This window comes from Phyllostomus hastatus, unplaced genomic scaffold (genome assembly GCF_019186645.2).
Source record: "Phyllostomus hastatus isolate PE091 unplaced genomic scaffold, TTU_PhHast_1.1 phas_scaffold_46, whole genome shotgun sequence".
NCBI lineage: Eukaryota > Metazoa > Chordata > Mammalia > Chiroptera > Phyllostomidae > Phyllostomus > Phyllostomus hastatus.
Window position 1 is genome coordinate 2,647,480 of NW_025334032.1, and position 15,646 is coordinate 2,663,125.

The 15,646-nt window shown below is 34.7% G+C and overlaps 1 protein-coding gene across 4 annotated transcripts in view; it reads right to left on the reverse strand.

Annotated features, from left to right (window-relative positions):
* The window catches only part of FNDC3A (fibronectin type III domain containing 3A), a 230,994-nt gene that overhangs the window by 11,884 nt on the left and 203,464 nt on the right, over positions 1–15,646 (reverse strand). For all 4 annotated transcript variants that reach the window (XM_045821333.1, XM_045821332.1, XM_045821334.1 and 1 more), the window contains 9 exons: positions 15,570–15,623; positions 12,677–12,801; positions 12,142–12,316; positions 10,794–10,880; positions 4,646–4,784; positions 3,812–3,880; positions 2,876–2,994; positions 1,214–1,319; positions 949–1,124 (listed from right to left, as the gene is read on the reverse strand). In XM_045821333.1, coding sequence (XP_045677289.1) covers positions 949–1,124; positions 1,214–1,319; positions 2,876–2,994; positions 3,812–3,880; positions 4,646–4,784; positions 10,794–10,880; positions 12,142–12,316; positions 12,677–12,801; positions 15,570–15,623 — 1,050 coding nt within the window. The remainder of the gene's footprint in view (positions 1–948; positions 1,125–1,213; positions 1,320–2,875; positions 2,995–3,811; positions 3,881–4,645; positions 4,785–10,793; positions 10,881–12,141; positions 12,317–12,676; positions 12,802–15,569; positions 15,624–15,646) is intronic.

The following is a 15,646-nucleotide window of genomic DNA, read 5'->3' on the forward strand; positions in this document are numbered from 1 at the left end:
TTATAGAATAGTTCAAAGAAACAGCAATACTCATCTGAGGTAAGAAATTACTGCTTTGACCTTAGAGAACCTGCTTTAACGCAGGGAGATAAGAGGTGGTCATAGTTGGGTGGAAAGGGCTTCAGCTCTGGAGTCTGACAAACCTAAGGCCCATCTCTATCACTTTTTTAGTCTGTGTGACTGTGGACAAGATATTTAGTTTCTCCGGGCCCTAACAGCTTCAGTTGTAAAATAGAGATTTTATTATCTATTTTGTCCATTTTATGGAATTGTACATATACATATTTATTTTATCCTCACCTGTGGACATTTTTTTCATTGCTTCTAGAGAGAGAGAAAGGGAGAGAGAGAAACAGTGACATGAGAAACATCAATTGGCTGCCTCATGTATGCACCTGGATGGGGATTGAACCTGTAACCTAGGCATGTGCTCTCACTGGGAATTGAACCCACAACCATTCACTTATGGGACAACGCTTCAAACAACTGAGCCACACAGACCTGGACTAGATATTTAGAAAATATTTTTTAAAAAATCCACACAAAACCAGAAAAGCTTAAAATGTAAATTCTTCCTCAGGCAAAAAAATGAATGTCACAATTAGTTGCCAATGCAAAGTAAATACTGCATACTGCCAGCCTCAAAAACACATTTATCATCTTATAATCTAGTTCTATTCTTAAATATACTAAGTAAAGCCTATTAGCACCACCTGAAAGGCTAATTCTAGCCCAGCTCAAGTCTAAAGCGTCACAAATTATAAGTGGGATTTGAAAATAGATGTTCTATAACAATTAAGTTATGGTATATATTGACCTCTCTCTTATTTATCAATATAGACTTAAAATTACAAATTATAAAATATGAAGTCACAAATAAGAGATATAGTTAAATATATTACATGAAACACCACTGTGATTATAATTCAGTCATCATGGTCTTCCTACCCCCATTTTATTAGCTGCGTGCAGTCTGAAGCTGTAAGTTTTTCCAGGAAGAAGGTTGCTCACTGTACATTCTACTTCAGAACCTTGGTAAACTTCTCTGGGTTCATCTTTTTCTACAGGAGACATTTCCACACCATAGCAGGAAATGGGAGCTCCACCATCAACCAGAGGGGGTCCTAAAGGTGGAAAAAGATTTATGCAACTTAACAAGAGAAATATATTTAGTACTAACTTAATTATAAATTATTACCAAAATGGAAATTACCCCATCGTAATTGTATTTCTTTTGCTTTGGGTCTACCCTGTAATCTGGGAGGGAGGCATGGGCCAGGAGGTACAGCTGGAGTCTGCACAAGTAAAGTTTCAGATACCTGCCAAAACAAAACCGAAAACAAAACAAAAATGCCCCAAGCTAAATAATCGACTGATTTTTATTAAAGAAAAGTAACAAACACAAAGATTACACCTAATTTGAAACTGCACTTGACTATCACCTGAAAATAAAGTTCTGAGTAAAATCGAAACCCAATTACGTCATTAAAACTCAAATTTTATATAGACAAATAAAGACATCATAAATACTATGTACAAAGTAAGTTACCAAACAAAATAAATACTCTTCCTTTTCTTATTTCCATAAATAAAAAAACAGAAAGCCCTACCTCCAACACAACCTAATAGGCATTACTTTTGACCATGTCCAAATGGATCCACAAATCTCTTCCTAGGAAGGATGTTTTAATATTCTGCAAATGCTATTTGCCATATTTTCAGGAGGTTTAGACTATTTTGGCAACTTTACTGTATACTGTATTTCTAACCTAAACACTAATTTATTTATTAAAAGGGTTCTTTTCTTTCCATCTAAAAATAATGTAAAAAACAGGTAAGTTTTTCCAAATATTTGTTATTATTCCAGGTGTTTGGTATACTTTTAGCTTCCATACTAATTTTTAAAGTCTTTTAGTTTTAATTTAGAAAACATTTCCTTAAAAATACTGACACAAACCCAGTGCCATATTCCTTATCTGCAATGTATTAAGGTTTAAACTTAACTTTCTTTCCAAACATAAATAAAATATTCAGTTATCACCTTATCCTGAAAGGTATCCTATATAAGAATGCTGTCTTAGAAAAATGTTTGTGGAGGCAGGACAGGTTAGCTTTTTTTTAAAAATCCAGAAAGAGTTCCTGATTAGATAAAATGAAACAACTGGATTCCAAGACTGTTGGGCAGGACTTGCATTCAGTTTCACAGTACTTGCATTTTCAACAAAAAGCTTATAACTCATTTTTAAAAAGTACTTTTACTATATTAAATTCCATTTGAAAAATAGTGATTATGAATGCTCTAAGAAAACATTTCTTAGTTAAATTCATTTAAAAAATCACTCCCATTAAAAAACATAGTTCTCCAGAACATTAGGTATATCTCACACATAGTCAGCGGCACATTTTAAGTTCATTTTGGTTATTGGGTCTCTAAGAATAAAAATAATCATCAACTTTTCTGAAATAAGTAAATATTAGAATCTGTATTTAAATAGTAAATGATTATTTTATAGTTTCTACTAGATACACATAATTTATAGAGCAGTAAATCAGTTTATAGTTACTTTATTTCTATTTGTTAGGTATAGTTATTGGGCAAATTCCTAAAATTTATCTTTATAAAATCTTCTGCAATGTTTTTTTGTATATTTGTTTTTCCAAAGCTAAAGACCAAGCAGAAAATAGATATTCATTAATATGGACTATGAGTTAAGTACTATTATTAGAATATTTTCGTCACTATGAAATTAACCACCTGGGTCACACAAATTATTTTTACACATGTGTAAGTACATTTTAATGTTTGAAGCAGCATCTGGTGATCTCATCTCATTTGACTAAACTTAAAAACAAAAAATCTCTCTGTAAGTATTACCGCACTCTGTCCTCCATCACTGATGCAGTAAACCCGTAAGCGATAGAAACAGCCTGGACTCAGTCGATCACAAAGATGTTCCCTAGTAGCTCCACTGTATATCATATCCCATTTGTTACCTGGTAAGGTAAAGAATTACGTTCAATCAGTTCCAAGGTAATGTTTAACATTGTCGTATCATGGACCTGGCAGGTGTCCTAGCTTCATTAATTAGTGTTTATGTAATTTGTCAGAATCAATTTAAGTTTGAGTTTCCTGGAAATGATCTAATTTTCTCTCTGTGTGTAGCTTCCTACACAAATTTTGCATGGCTTTGTTGAAGGAAATATCTCTGTAACTCTGTATGGACTTTGGCTTAGATTGATAATTTGCTTTTAATTAAGCATTTAAAATGTGTTTACTGGTCCAGTAATAACATTATTAACACACAAAGAATAGAAAAAAATCAATACCATAGGAAGTTCAGTCTTAATTAAAAGACATCCTTATGTTTTATAAGCAATAGGTCATTTCACAGAAATAAAGATTATTAAATGTGTCATTCAAGAACAATGTTCACTAGGCATACAATTTATTATTAAAACTAGTATAATGTAAGTTAAATAAATTTTATAAGATAAATTTTCTCTGATACATCTGGGTATAAATCTAAATGAATAAACTAACTTCAGAAGACTTTAGTGATATTGTACCTGAGCAATGTAAACAAACAAAAAATAATAAAATGTAAATGGAATAATACAGGTGCACAGCAGTCTTACATTTGACTTGCTATATTTCTGGAGATTACAACTTAAAGTGGGTCATAATAGGCAAAATTGTAACTACTATAAACAAAAGAAAAAAAAAGCAGAAAGAAAAGAGATCATGTAAGATGTTAAGTCATGAAGAGTAGAGGCAGACTGGTATAAATTATTACTTTTTAATAGTTATTACCATTAGAACCTTCTGCCATCTCCACTACGTATTTACTGATGGCTGCCCCTCCATTGTCTTTTGGTGGGTCTATCCAAAGAAACAAAAGTGGTATTAGGCAAAGTACATGCAATTTAAAATGACAGAAAGTCCTAATAAACATAGTATCAAATCTAGGATTGCTTAGAAATAAAAAAGAATCACCTGCAATGCTTTTTAAAAGATTATTTATTTGTTTATTATTTATTTATTTGCTTGTTTGTTTATTGAGAGGGGAAAAAGAGAGGGAGAGAAATATCAATGTGTGGCTGCCTCTCACATGTGCCCTACAGGGGACCTGGCCCACAACCCAGGAATGTGCCCTGACTAGGCACATTCAAAATAGTGACCCTTTGGTTCACAGGCCAGCACTCAATCCACTGAGCCATACCACCACGGCAGCTTTTTAAAAATCAGTATCATCATCTCATTACTCTATTGTTTTTGCATTAAGTAGTATATAACAGGTGCTCAATAAATGGTTGTTTTAATGAGTAAGTGATTTTCATTCCACATGAGGGCAGGAGGACCTAGATGACATTAACTATAAGTTCAGTATCTTCCATTTCACACAGTGCTGCTCCTGCTAATAGTCCTGCTAATAGTAGATTCCAAGTTCTTCCTCTATCAAATCTGAGCCTAGTATGTATAAGTACACAGCTGTCTAAAAAAAAAAGATCCAGGAACAAGGACTCTCACATTTATTAAATTTGCTTGAGCTAACATTTACTTAAATATCTTAAAAATTAGCTTAATACTGAAATCATTTTAAACAAATATAAAAGTAATGATGTACAAATATGCCTAATATCTTACCCCAAGTTATTTTAAAACTGTGTGAATGTATCTTTCCTTTAACTGAAGGCTTTACAGGTACTCCTGGTTTATCAGGGCATGTACTGAATTCTACTACTTCACTTGGATTACTTTTACCTTCTGAGTTGTAAGCGATAACCTGCGATGAGAACATAAAAACATAAAATAATTAATGTTTGATACCTAATGATACTGGCTTAGTGAACAGGAATGACAGATAAATCAAATGATAAAGTTTTCACATTGTAATGACTTATTTATGTGAGAACTGTCATTGAAGGGACTCAGTATATATGAAGAGTATTCAGTCCTGAGAATGCAAGCATAAATTTAACAATTGTGATACTAAATAAGGGTCATCAGATGAACAAACTATAATCTGATAATACTCGATGGGCTTTAGGTTTATTTTATTTATTCTTTCACTGTTCTTCAGGGGTTTAATAAGATATCCACAAATTCTTTGAATATCTTTTTTTCAAAAGACAAAGGCTCATTCCTCTTCCCTTCCATATGTACTTAATTGCTTCCTTCTAACAAACCCAATATAGCAAATATGATAGTGTGTATAGCTTCCCTATGGAGAAGCTTATGCAGTGAAGAACTGGAAGGAACTGAGGGATCCTGGCAACAACCACTTGAATGAACTTGGAAGCAAGTTCTCCAACCCCATCTAGCCTTCAGATGACTGCAGCCCAAGCTAACATCTCAACAACAACCTCAGAGAAATCCTGCATCAGAAATCCCCAGCCAAGCCACTCCTGAATACCCAATTCACAAAAACTATGAGGAAAAAGATGTTTGTTTTTTTAAGCTACTATGTTGTGCAGCAACAAATAAATATAATTCATATCTAGGTACTACTGTATTTGACTTTAGCAATTCAATTATATTTATATTTTAACCTATCTCCCCTAAAGAACTTAAAGCTCCTCAAGTCCAGTGTCAGGCCTCGTATGGTTTTCACTTCTCCAAACTAGCTCCATCTTTTTTCTTCCCTATTGGGGAAAAGCACTACCATCTACCTACTTGCTCAGGTCAAACATCTAGGAGAATCCTTGATTTTCCTTCTCTAAACCTACATTCAAAATCCACAGCAGTTCCCCTCTCCCCATCTGTGGTTACACTTTCAGCAGTTTCAGTGATTTGTGGTCAACTGCAGTCTGAAAATATTAAATGGAAAATTCCAGAAACAATTCATAAGTTTTAAGTTGTGCTGTTCTGATTAGCATTTTGAAAGCTTGTGCTGTCCCTCTCCAGCCTGCCCAGGACATGAATCATCCCTTTGTCCAGTGTAGTTACAATATATATAACTCCCACCTGTTGAGTCACACAGAGATAGAGAGGGGAAAGGGAAAGGGAGAAGAAGATGGAGGGGGGGAGAGAGATTTTTCTCTTAGCCATAAAGGTATAAAGCCATAAGGCTATTTCTTCCCATCCCAATTTTACAAATAAACAAAACAATCATTTAGTGCCCACTGCAGATGGAACATGGTGCTAGAAATTTCTAGGTGCAGGTGCACTCTTTACCTTCATTAGACTCTTTATGCAGAAGACAGGCAATATGCACATCAAAAGAATTAGGTAAGAGAGGAATGATGACTATGGCTTAAAATGGTCCAGGGAAGCTTTGAAAACAGAAATGAAGTAATATGGGGTCTGCATGGGCAATGGAAGTGAAAGGGAAGCTTGGGTAAGAGAGAGAACAGAAAGCCCCGAGTGTAAGAGCAGGAGTGAACAGTGAAATAGAAAGCTCTGCTCAAGAAAGGAATAATTATCAATCTCATGAGATAGCCTGTTCATGGAGGGAGTGAAAGGCAGTACATTAGAGAAAAAACCAAAAACTAAATTGGTCAGAATAAAAAGAACCTATGCCAAACTAAGGAAACTGTTTTTCAGAGGGAAAGCTGTTTCAGAAAGGTTAATCTAGGTATAAAACAGAACTTAAATGAGAAGGCAAGAGAATAGCCTGAATGAAAGCAATACAGAACAGATTTGGAGATTAGTTCAGGACAGAAATGACAGCAGAGGAGAAAGGAAGGCAGACAAGATGAGAAAAAGGAAAGGAACATGACTATGTGCTGTCACAGATGCTGACATGTAAGTGAATTTCAAGAATGGAAGATAAGAGAAGTTAATGGATCCAAAGACCATTTTGATTTCTCTCCATTGATGAATAGGCCTCAAAAACAGGTAATAAATTGAAGTACCTAAGGCAGGGGTGTCAAACTCATTTTCACCAGGGGCCATATCAGCCTGGAAGTTGCCTTCAAAGAGCTGAACTAATTTTAGGACTGTATAAATGTAACTTGATCCTTAACAGTTAAGCAAGAGCTTAGCGCTGCTGCTGGTAGAAACAAAGTGCCAGAAACAAAGTGCTGGTCTGGATAAAACAAGGGGGAGGGCAGGATTCCGCTGTGGGCCTTGTGTTTGCCACCTGTGACCTAAAGGCTCTTGGTCCCTTACACTGTGAAGAAGCTTTGTTAATTGAAAAACTATTTTTCACAAACTTCAGGTAACAAAGCATCAGCTTTTCAGTGGCTCAGAATCATAGCAACTGTCCACTAGCCTCTGAAGCCTCCCTTCCCCTTCCCTTCCCTTCCCCTCCCTTTCCTTCTCCTCTCCCTCTCCCCACTTTTTTCCCCCTTTTTAAAATTTGGACACTAGGTCTTGGCCTAGCTTCCAAGTGAACCATCTGATGTAATTAGCATCATTAGCTTTATTTTACATGATTTCAAGAAATGACTGCTTTCTTATGTGTAAAATTTTCATTTTTATTTATCCTGTATATTCTTTCATCGTTCCAATTTTGTTTTAGTATTTTGAGTATCCTAGGATTGGCCTTTGTACTGAATCTAGAACTCTGGCATTTGGAAAACTTTGTCACATTAGAATTTTATTTTATGTAATTCATATCCTTATTGTTTCTTTAAAAACAATAACATACTATTTAGTAATTACTTCCTAAATTATAATATTGTTACTACTTTGTTTAGTATTGTAAGATTTCTTTGGAGTGTTAAGATTTTATTTTAATAATATGTTTCCTTGAAAGGGGAGTCTGCAATATCAAGCTAGAAAAGACAGACCTAGCAATGATTTAATGACTTAAAACTCTCTCAGTACCCAGAACATAGTAGATTCAGAACAAATGTCTGGGTTTCCAGAAACCTTTATACAGTTATCATTTACTCTCTCCTAGTATATTTTTTTCACTATAGAACAGTGGTTCCCAAATTTTAGTAAGCATGAGAATCATTTGGAGGGCTTGCTAAAATACAGATCGCTAAGCTTTACCCTTAAGAGTTTCTGATTGTGTAAATGTGGGGTGGGGCCAGTGAATTAACATTTCTAACAATTCCCAGGTGATGTTGATAGAGTGGTCTGATGATCACATTGAGAACTACTATTCTAGATCTCCGATTTGTATACCTTGCAATTTCAGAGTGACTGCCACAGTGAAACAGTTTTAAATATAAATGAGTGATTTGTTTATAGTAGATCAGTAAGGAATCTAGTTCCTATTTGTGTGTATACATTTTTGTTCCTATGTGACAGTAATACCATATGTTACATGGTAGTAGAAATCTAAGAATTTTAATAAACTTACTAAATTATGAAGATACTAACAGCTTCCTCTTAGAAGACCTGTGGACATGATAATTATTACTGAAGCAAAAATACAATCCAACATCATCATATGAGGAAAACTGGCATAAATGTATACACTTCTCAGGTATTTTATAACTCCTATAAATGTGAAAGTTACTTAGAAATTAAAATGGCACAGTATTATCAGAAGTTTTTAAAAAGCTAATATATAAAGCAAAGTATAACATAATTATGCACCACATAATCAAATTTTCATTACATTAATGATAGTTTCCCATTATCATTAAAAATTTCTTTCTAAGGTTCTTAAGGAATAATAAATTTCTTAGTTCTTTAAAAATTTTTAAAAATTACACTGGCTTCTATCATTTATTTAAAATAATCTGATTAAACACTGTAGGAAAATTTATATGCTGAGTTTATCAACTGATGAGCATCCTGTTACATTTTTGGGAAAACTGCACAAAAAAAGTAGGCTGGCTTATATTAACTGGTATGTTAATTAATTCAAGCACTGTCTGACAAAAAATAGCAATGTATATTAGGGACCAAGTCAGAGCTAAAATACATCCTAGAGGGGATGCCATATAGGAAAGACAGAGAATTTCAGGAGTCTCCATAGTAGAAGGATTTCCAAGTGAGCAAGAATAATATGTAGGGTTCCAAAGAATAACATGCATTCTTCTCTATCTTTCTCCCAAAATAATTCAGTTCAAAACCCCATAGATGGACTTTAAACAAGGCAAGCATTTGCGCTGGGGGGCAAGGGTGGGTTGGGTGGAGGCAGGAGAATTTGCCTAGTAGGAACTCAAGCACCCTGAATAGGGAAGGGTATTTAGGGAAAGGGGAGGAATTTGATTCAATAAGTAAATATACTGAACACAACTGGGGTAATTTTTCTCACTGTTAATGAAGGGAGGCAGAAATAAGTCAAAGGGAGAAAACTACAATTAACCTGTGGCACTGGTTTAAAACTGGAGCTATTTGGTTGGAACTCACACTTAAAAAAATGTGTATATATAGATGTAAATGTGTGTGTGCATGTAAATTATATATACATATACACACACAAAACACACAGTTCCTAGGCTCTCTGTGATTAATCACAGTAATGATTCAGGTAGGAATTATCAATGGGTGTTAAAACTAGTGGGTAAGTCTGATGACAAACAAGATGTTTATATAATATTTACAAAATACTTACTATAAAGGAAAAAAAGAACAGCTTTACATTGTGAGAAACATGGTAATCACCTTCATCAAGTGAATACCAGTAGTGGAACAAACTGAAATTGTGCACCACTTGATAAGAGAGCATTACTTCTGATATCCCTGCCAAAAAACATATTCTGAGTATGTTTAACAACATGTACATTTTACAAGATATTTGCTCACATTATACAAACAAGAATCCATAAAACATTATAACTGTTGTGAATTTAAAAACAGTAGTCCCCCCTTATGTGGAGCATAAGTTCCAAGACCACCAGTACATGCCTGAAATGGCAGATCGTGCTGAATCCTACATCCACAATGTTCTTGCCTATACATACCTACCTATGATAAAGTTTAATTTAAAAATTAGTCACAGTAAGTAACAACAACTAATAATGAAATAAAACAAACATAACAATATCCTGCAGTTAAAAGTGTGAATGTGGTCACTCATTTCAGGGGATCCCTTGCTCAAGTCTACATACAAGTTCAATACTTTGTGGCACATGTTGCTAATAGTTGGAACATGTTTTCTGATCATGTCTTCCACAAATACAATGCCTTTTCCATTGTAACTAAGTTAGCATATACTGTGGCCATAAACTTTTGCAGTTTGAGGTATGACAGTAAAACAAGCATGAATTTTTTTTCTTCACAATTTTATGCATAGAAAATTTGTTCATACTGTAGAAGTTAGGAGCCTCAAAATATGATTTTTTCCCTTTCCTTATTAAGTAGAGAACTTTCACCTTTTCACTTATGGGAAAGCACTTTATGGCTTTGTTTCGGAATATCCAAATTGCCTGCCTTACCATTCTTGTGCGTTGGGACTATAACTATGTAAAATAAATGTTACTTGAAACATGAACACTGTGATAACTTGGCAGTTGATCTGATAAGGGAAATGGCTAGTAAGTGATAAAAGGGGCAGGTAATGTATACAGTGTAGATACAATGGACAAAGGGATGATTCATGTCCAGGGCTTTATGGAACAGGAAGGTGTGAGATTTCATCATGCTACTCAGAATAGTGAGCCATTTAAAGTTTATGAATTATTTACTTCTGGAACTTTCTATTTAATATTTTCAGACCTCCACTGACCATCAGTAACTGAAACTGGAAAGTAAAGTCATAGATATGGGGGACAGGGTTAGGTATATAAAGTGTGAGAAGCACTGTTATGCAGTAAGAAAGTAAAACAAAACTCATTAGAAAAGGCCAAAATTATTTAAGATTGTAAATCAAGGGAGTGAAGTATATACTTACTTTTAAAACAATAGGAATAGTAACAAATATCTTTTAAGGGCTTTCAAAGCCTACCTTAAATTTATACTTTGTACTACGTCTGAGATTTTTTACTGTGTAAGCAAGATCTTCTCCATCATATTTAGGCTTAAAACCATATCCCTGGAAAGGGAAAACAAATTTTCATTAGATGTCTAACAGCAGAAATATGGGGGAATAATGAATATGTGCAAAAACCCAGATGTTCCTCATCTTTTACTATGTGCTATGTGATCAATGCTCTGTTGAGTGTAATCCTCAATGTTGCTGCTTCTAACATGAGTGAATGGATCCAGAAATCATGCTAACACATGTAGAAAGATGAAGAAGACCATGTATTCTCAGTAAAAACAGTAGCCAACAGGAGATTTTTATATTGAGGGAAGAGTCAGAGCCATGATAACTTTACCATCAGTAAAAATATTCCTACCATCCCTAGAATTAACAGAAACTTCAGACAGACATCGTAAGAGATAAACACAACTATAAGTAATACATTTAAGTTGCCCTGATCAATTAATTGAATAAATGAATGGTTGGTTGTGCTGGCAAACAGGAATGTCACTTAGGTTTGGGACTGCTCAGTGACAATGCCTCATTATTTTCCATATGCTATTTTTAAAGTTTGAAGAACTGGCTGAATGACATTCCATTGTATAGCTATATCACATTCTGTTTATCCATTCAGCAGCTGATGGACTTTTGGGTTGTTTGCACTTTTTGACTATTATGAATGACAATGTTATGAACATCTGTATAGAAATTTTTGTATGAATATGTGTATTCAATTCTCCTGGATCTATACCTAGAAGTAAACCAATGCTATTTTTCATTCATATTGTTTCAAAGTAGCTCTAAAAAGTTATGGAACTACACAGAACCAATATAAGACACCCTAACTCTTGTTCAGCTCGATTCTAGCTCACAGAAATGAGCCACTAGTAACCAGATGTAGGTCGTACTACAGAATACCATGTGAGGCTCTTCAAATCTTCTGTGGCACCTGGGAAAGCAATATGTGAACACGGTTGGAGAAGGCAGATACATTAGTTCCTTAACTTTATAGTAGTTTAGTTTAGAAGGCTGAGGTGATATTCTCCTCTCTTTATTTTACTCAAAACATATATATTTCACATCCAGTCCATATTGTTCCTCGGCACAAACATAAATACAAACACATAAAAAACAAAACTCACTCCTACACTTCATGAAAACCAAAGACTGAGCTCTCCTCACTCCCAACCCCTCCCTAACAATAACCAACCAAGGATTCAAAAAATTTGGGGAAGGATCTAACTATTGTGGCAATATGTACTATATTATGATTAATACTATACGAAAATATGTTTTAAATACTCTATTTAAAATACATATTCATACTCACTGAGGTTTCTTCCTCCATCTCTAAAATGTAAGAAATTCCTTCATCTGATGGTGTTCCTGAGGGTTTACTCCATTGTAAAGATAACCAAGTAACCCCAGCCTTAGTTAATATAGGAGTTGCTGGCATAGAAGGGGCACAGCCTGAGGTGTAATATAAAACTTCTTCACTAAAACCACTGTTGAAACAAATGTATTTTAAGAAGGAATGAAAAAAAAAGTTATTGTTACAGATAAAGAATTTTATTAAATGGTATATATTTTTTGCAAAATGACAATTTTTGATAACTAATTTAAATAATGTATCTCGAATTTGGTAATGTCTTGATGGTAACCAAGTCATATACCTAAATGTAAATTAGCATTCTTTTAATACTGCAGTTTAAGTAACTAATACATTGTCTTACAGCTTTTAACACAACTATATCAACAAAGTGATAACTTCAAGTAGAATTTTAGTAGGTAATTTGGACTGTAAATAATTTATACAAATGAAGTTAATAAATAATCTAAAACATCTATATTAGAATGTACCTTACCTTGTACCATACTCATTTTTGGCTGATAGTCTAAATTTACAACCCATTGCTGGTGACAGTTTAGTAATTTTAAATTGCTTCTGTAAGCCCATGTAACACTGACAAAATTCTCCATTTCCTTTTCCCTAGAAGAAATGGCTAATTATTACATATCATACACATTATTGCAAAAATATAGATCCACATATTGTTACTTGATAGGTGGTAACATAGTAGCTGGCATACATTAAAAGTTATCTTTGTTACATGCATATCATGGATCTCAAGAGAAAGTTGAGATGACACATCTTTTATATATTTACTGTTTGTTAAATGCGGAATTCAAAAACTGGAGAATAGGTATCTTTTACAGCTTCTTGAACTAAGTACCTTGTTTTAGCCAATGCTAAACCTTTGACTTTAGTGAAAAAAAACCCCACAATCTCTACGGGGGGACTGGCAGTAGTAAAAATAGGGTGATCTTTGAATATGCACAATTGGTGGTGCTCCTCAGCTTATGAAAAGGACTATGAAAACAATTTTAAGAAAACGTCCTTCCCATCTCCAAACCTCCTACACAGTTAAGCTTCTTTACAATAAAAATTTTGGAGTTACTAGTGCTTAGAGATTTAGTGCTTAAAGAGTACAAGCAGAGAGAAAAGCCAAATTATAGACAATAAAATGGGAAAGAGAAAAGTCTACTGCTTGGGACAACTGAAGAGTTTTAGAAATTTAGGGAGCTATATAAAATGGACTAGTTTCTCATTCTCCACCCATATCTGCTCATTGTGTTGAAGTAAAGGGTGGTTAGGCTAACTTCTGTTTCAAGAAAACCATTAGTCTGTTATCAGGCTGCTTTACTGAACTTCTGTTAATTAAAAAAAATCCTCACTTGAGCATACATTTATTGATTTTAGAAATAGAGAAAGGGAAAAGAAATAGGAAGGGAGAAAGGAGGGGAGGGTGAGAGAGAGGGGGGAGACAGAGAGGACATATTGATGTGAAAGAGACACACATTGATATGACAGAGAAACAGTGATTGGTCACTTCCCACATATGCTTCGACCAGGGACCGAACCCACAATCTAGGTATGTGCCCTGACTGGGAATTGAATCCACAGTTCTTTGGTGCTTGGGACGATGCTCTGAGCCATACTGACCAGGGCTGAACTCTCTTGTTAGTTTTAATAGTGTTTATAGTTGTAGTCTACTGAGGAGTCTAAATAGAAAATAGTATCATTTCTAAATAATGATACTTTTCGCCCCTAGGCTAGCTATCATGGGTAGACCTCTTGTTTTGGTTCCAAATCATACTGCATTAACTATAACTTCCTGAATAATATTAAATAAAGGTTGGGATAACTGGTAACTTTCACTTGTTTCTGCTTTGAATAGAAATGCTTTCATTATTTAGTGATGGTACTTTGCTTAATACAAATAACTATCAGCTCTGGATGGTGTAGCTCAATGGACTGAGCACCAGACTGCAACAGGGCTGCTGGTTTGATTTCCAGTCAGGGCACATACCTGGGTTCCAGGCCAGGTCCCCAGTAGGGGATGCTTGAGAGGCAGCCACAACTAATGTTTTTGTCCCTCTCTCCCTCCATTTCCCTCTCTAAAAATAAATAAAATCTTAAAAAAAAAAAAAGATCAAATAAGGAATCACCTTTTAATTACTAATATGCTTTCGATTTTAACTGGAATGGGTGCTAAACCTTTATTAAATACCTTTTCATAATTTATGAAGCTGATACGGTTTTTCTTCTAAATTACTATTATATAATAGGTTTCCTAATTCTGAATTCTCTTAGAACTTCTGGAATAAAACCCAGTTGGTTGGGCCTCATTACCCTTAATATACTACTGAATTCCCAAATTAACAATGGAATTTCTTCTATTCTCTCTGGCTACCACTATTAGCTGTGGTATAGGCATAAGAAAACATAAATGACAGTGAAACAGAGTACTAACCATTAATGTCCAGAATGGTTGCTGTGGTAGGCTGAATAATGGCCCCCAAAGATATCTAGGTCCTAATACCCAGAACCTATGAATGTTACCTTATATGGTAACAGGGACTATACAGATAGATTACCCTGGTTTTCTGCATGGGCCCTAATTGGAATTACAAGTGTCTTTTTTTAGAGGGAGGCAGAGGACGACTTGGGAAGATAGAAGAGGAAAAGGCAATGTGGTAACAGAAGCAGGGAGAAAAGGCATCTGATGTGGCCATTAACCAAGTAACAAGAGAATCTCCAGAAGCTGGAAAAGGCTAAGCAATGTATTCCCTCTAGAGTCTCTGGACAAAGCATGGCTATGGTCACATCTTGTTTTTGGTTCAGTGAAAGCCACTTTAAATTTCTGGCTTCCAGAACTATAAGACAATAAATGTATGTTGTTTTCAGCCAACAGGTTTGTGGCAATTTGTTAGAACAGACATAGTAAATGAATATGTTGCCTTTAAGGCTGACGTAAAACCTAAATTCTTTTTTTTTTAAAGATTTTATTTATTTATTTATTTTTAGAGAGGGAAGGGAGAGAGAAAGACAGACAGAGAGAAACATCAATGTGCGGTTGCTGGGGGCCGTGGCCTGCAACCCAGGTATGTGGCCTGACTGGGAATCGAACCTGCGACACTTTGGTTCGCAGCCTGAGCTCAATCCACAAAACTAAATTCTTTCGTCAATGTAATTAATTACCCAAGTGACAGCTTGATGGTAGTTTAATTGGGGAAAAACAAAACACACAGAGAAGTCCAGACAATAATATTTTCTAAGAATAAGATAAATTCACTCAAATACCACACAAAATCACTCACATTGTTTTTAAAGAGAAAAAACTTAAACAAAAAACTCATTTCTGCCTGAGGATATGCACACAATTTCAGCCTAATTTAAAGATTCAATTTACTTACCTCATCCCATTCTAAAATAAAGCTTTGGATTTTAGAACCATTGTCACTAGGTGTCTGAAAGAAACAAAAGGAATATA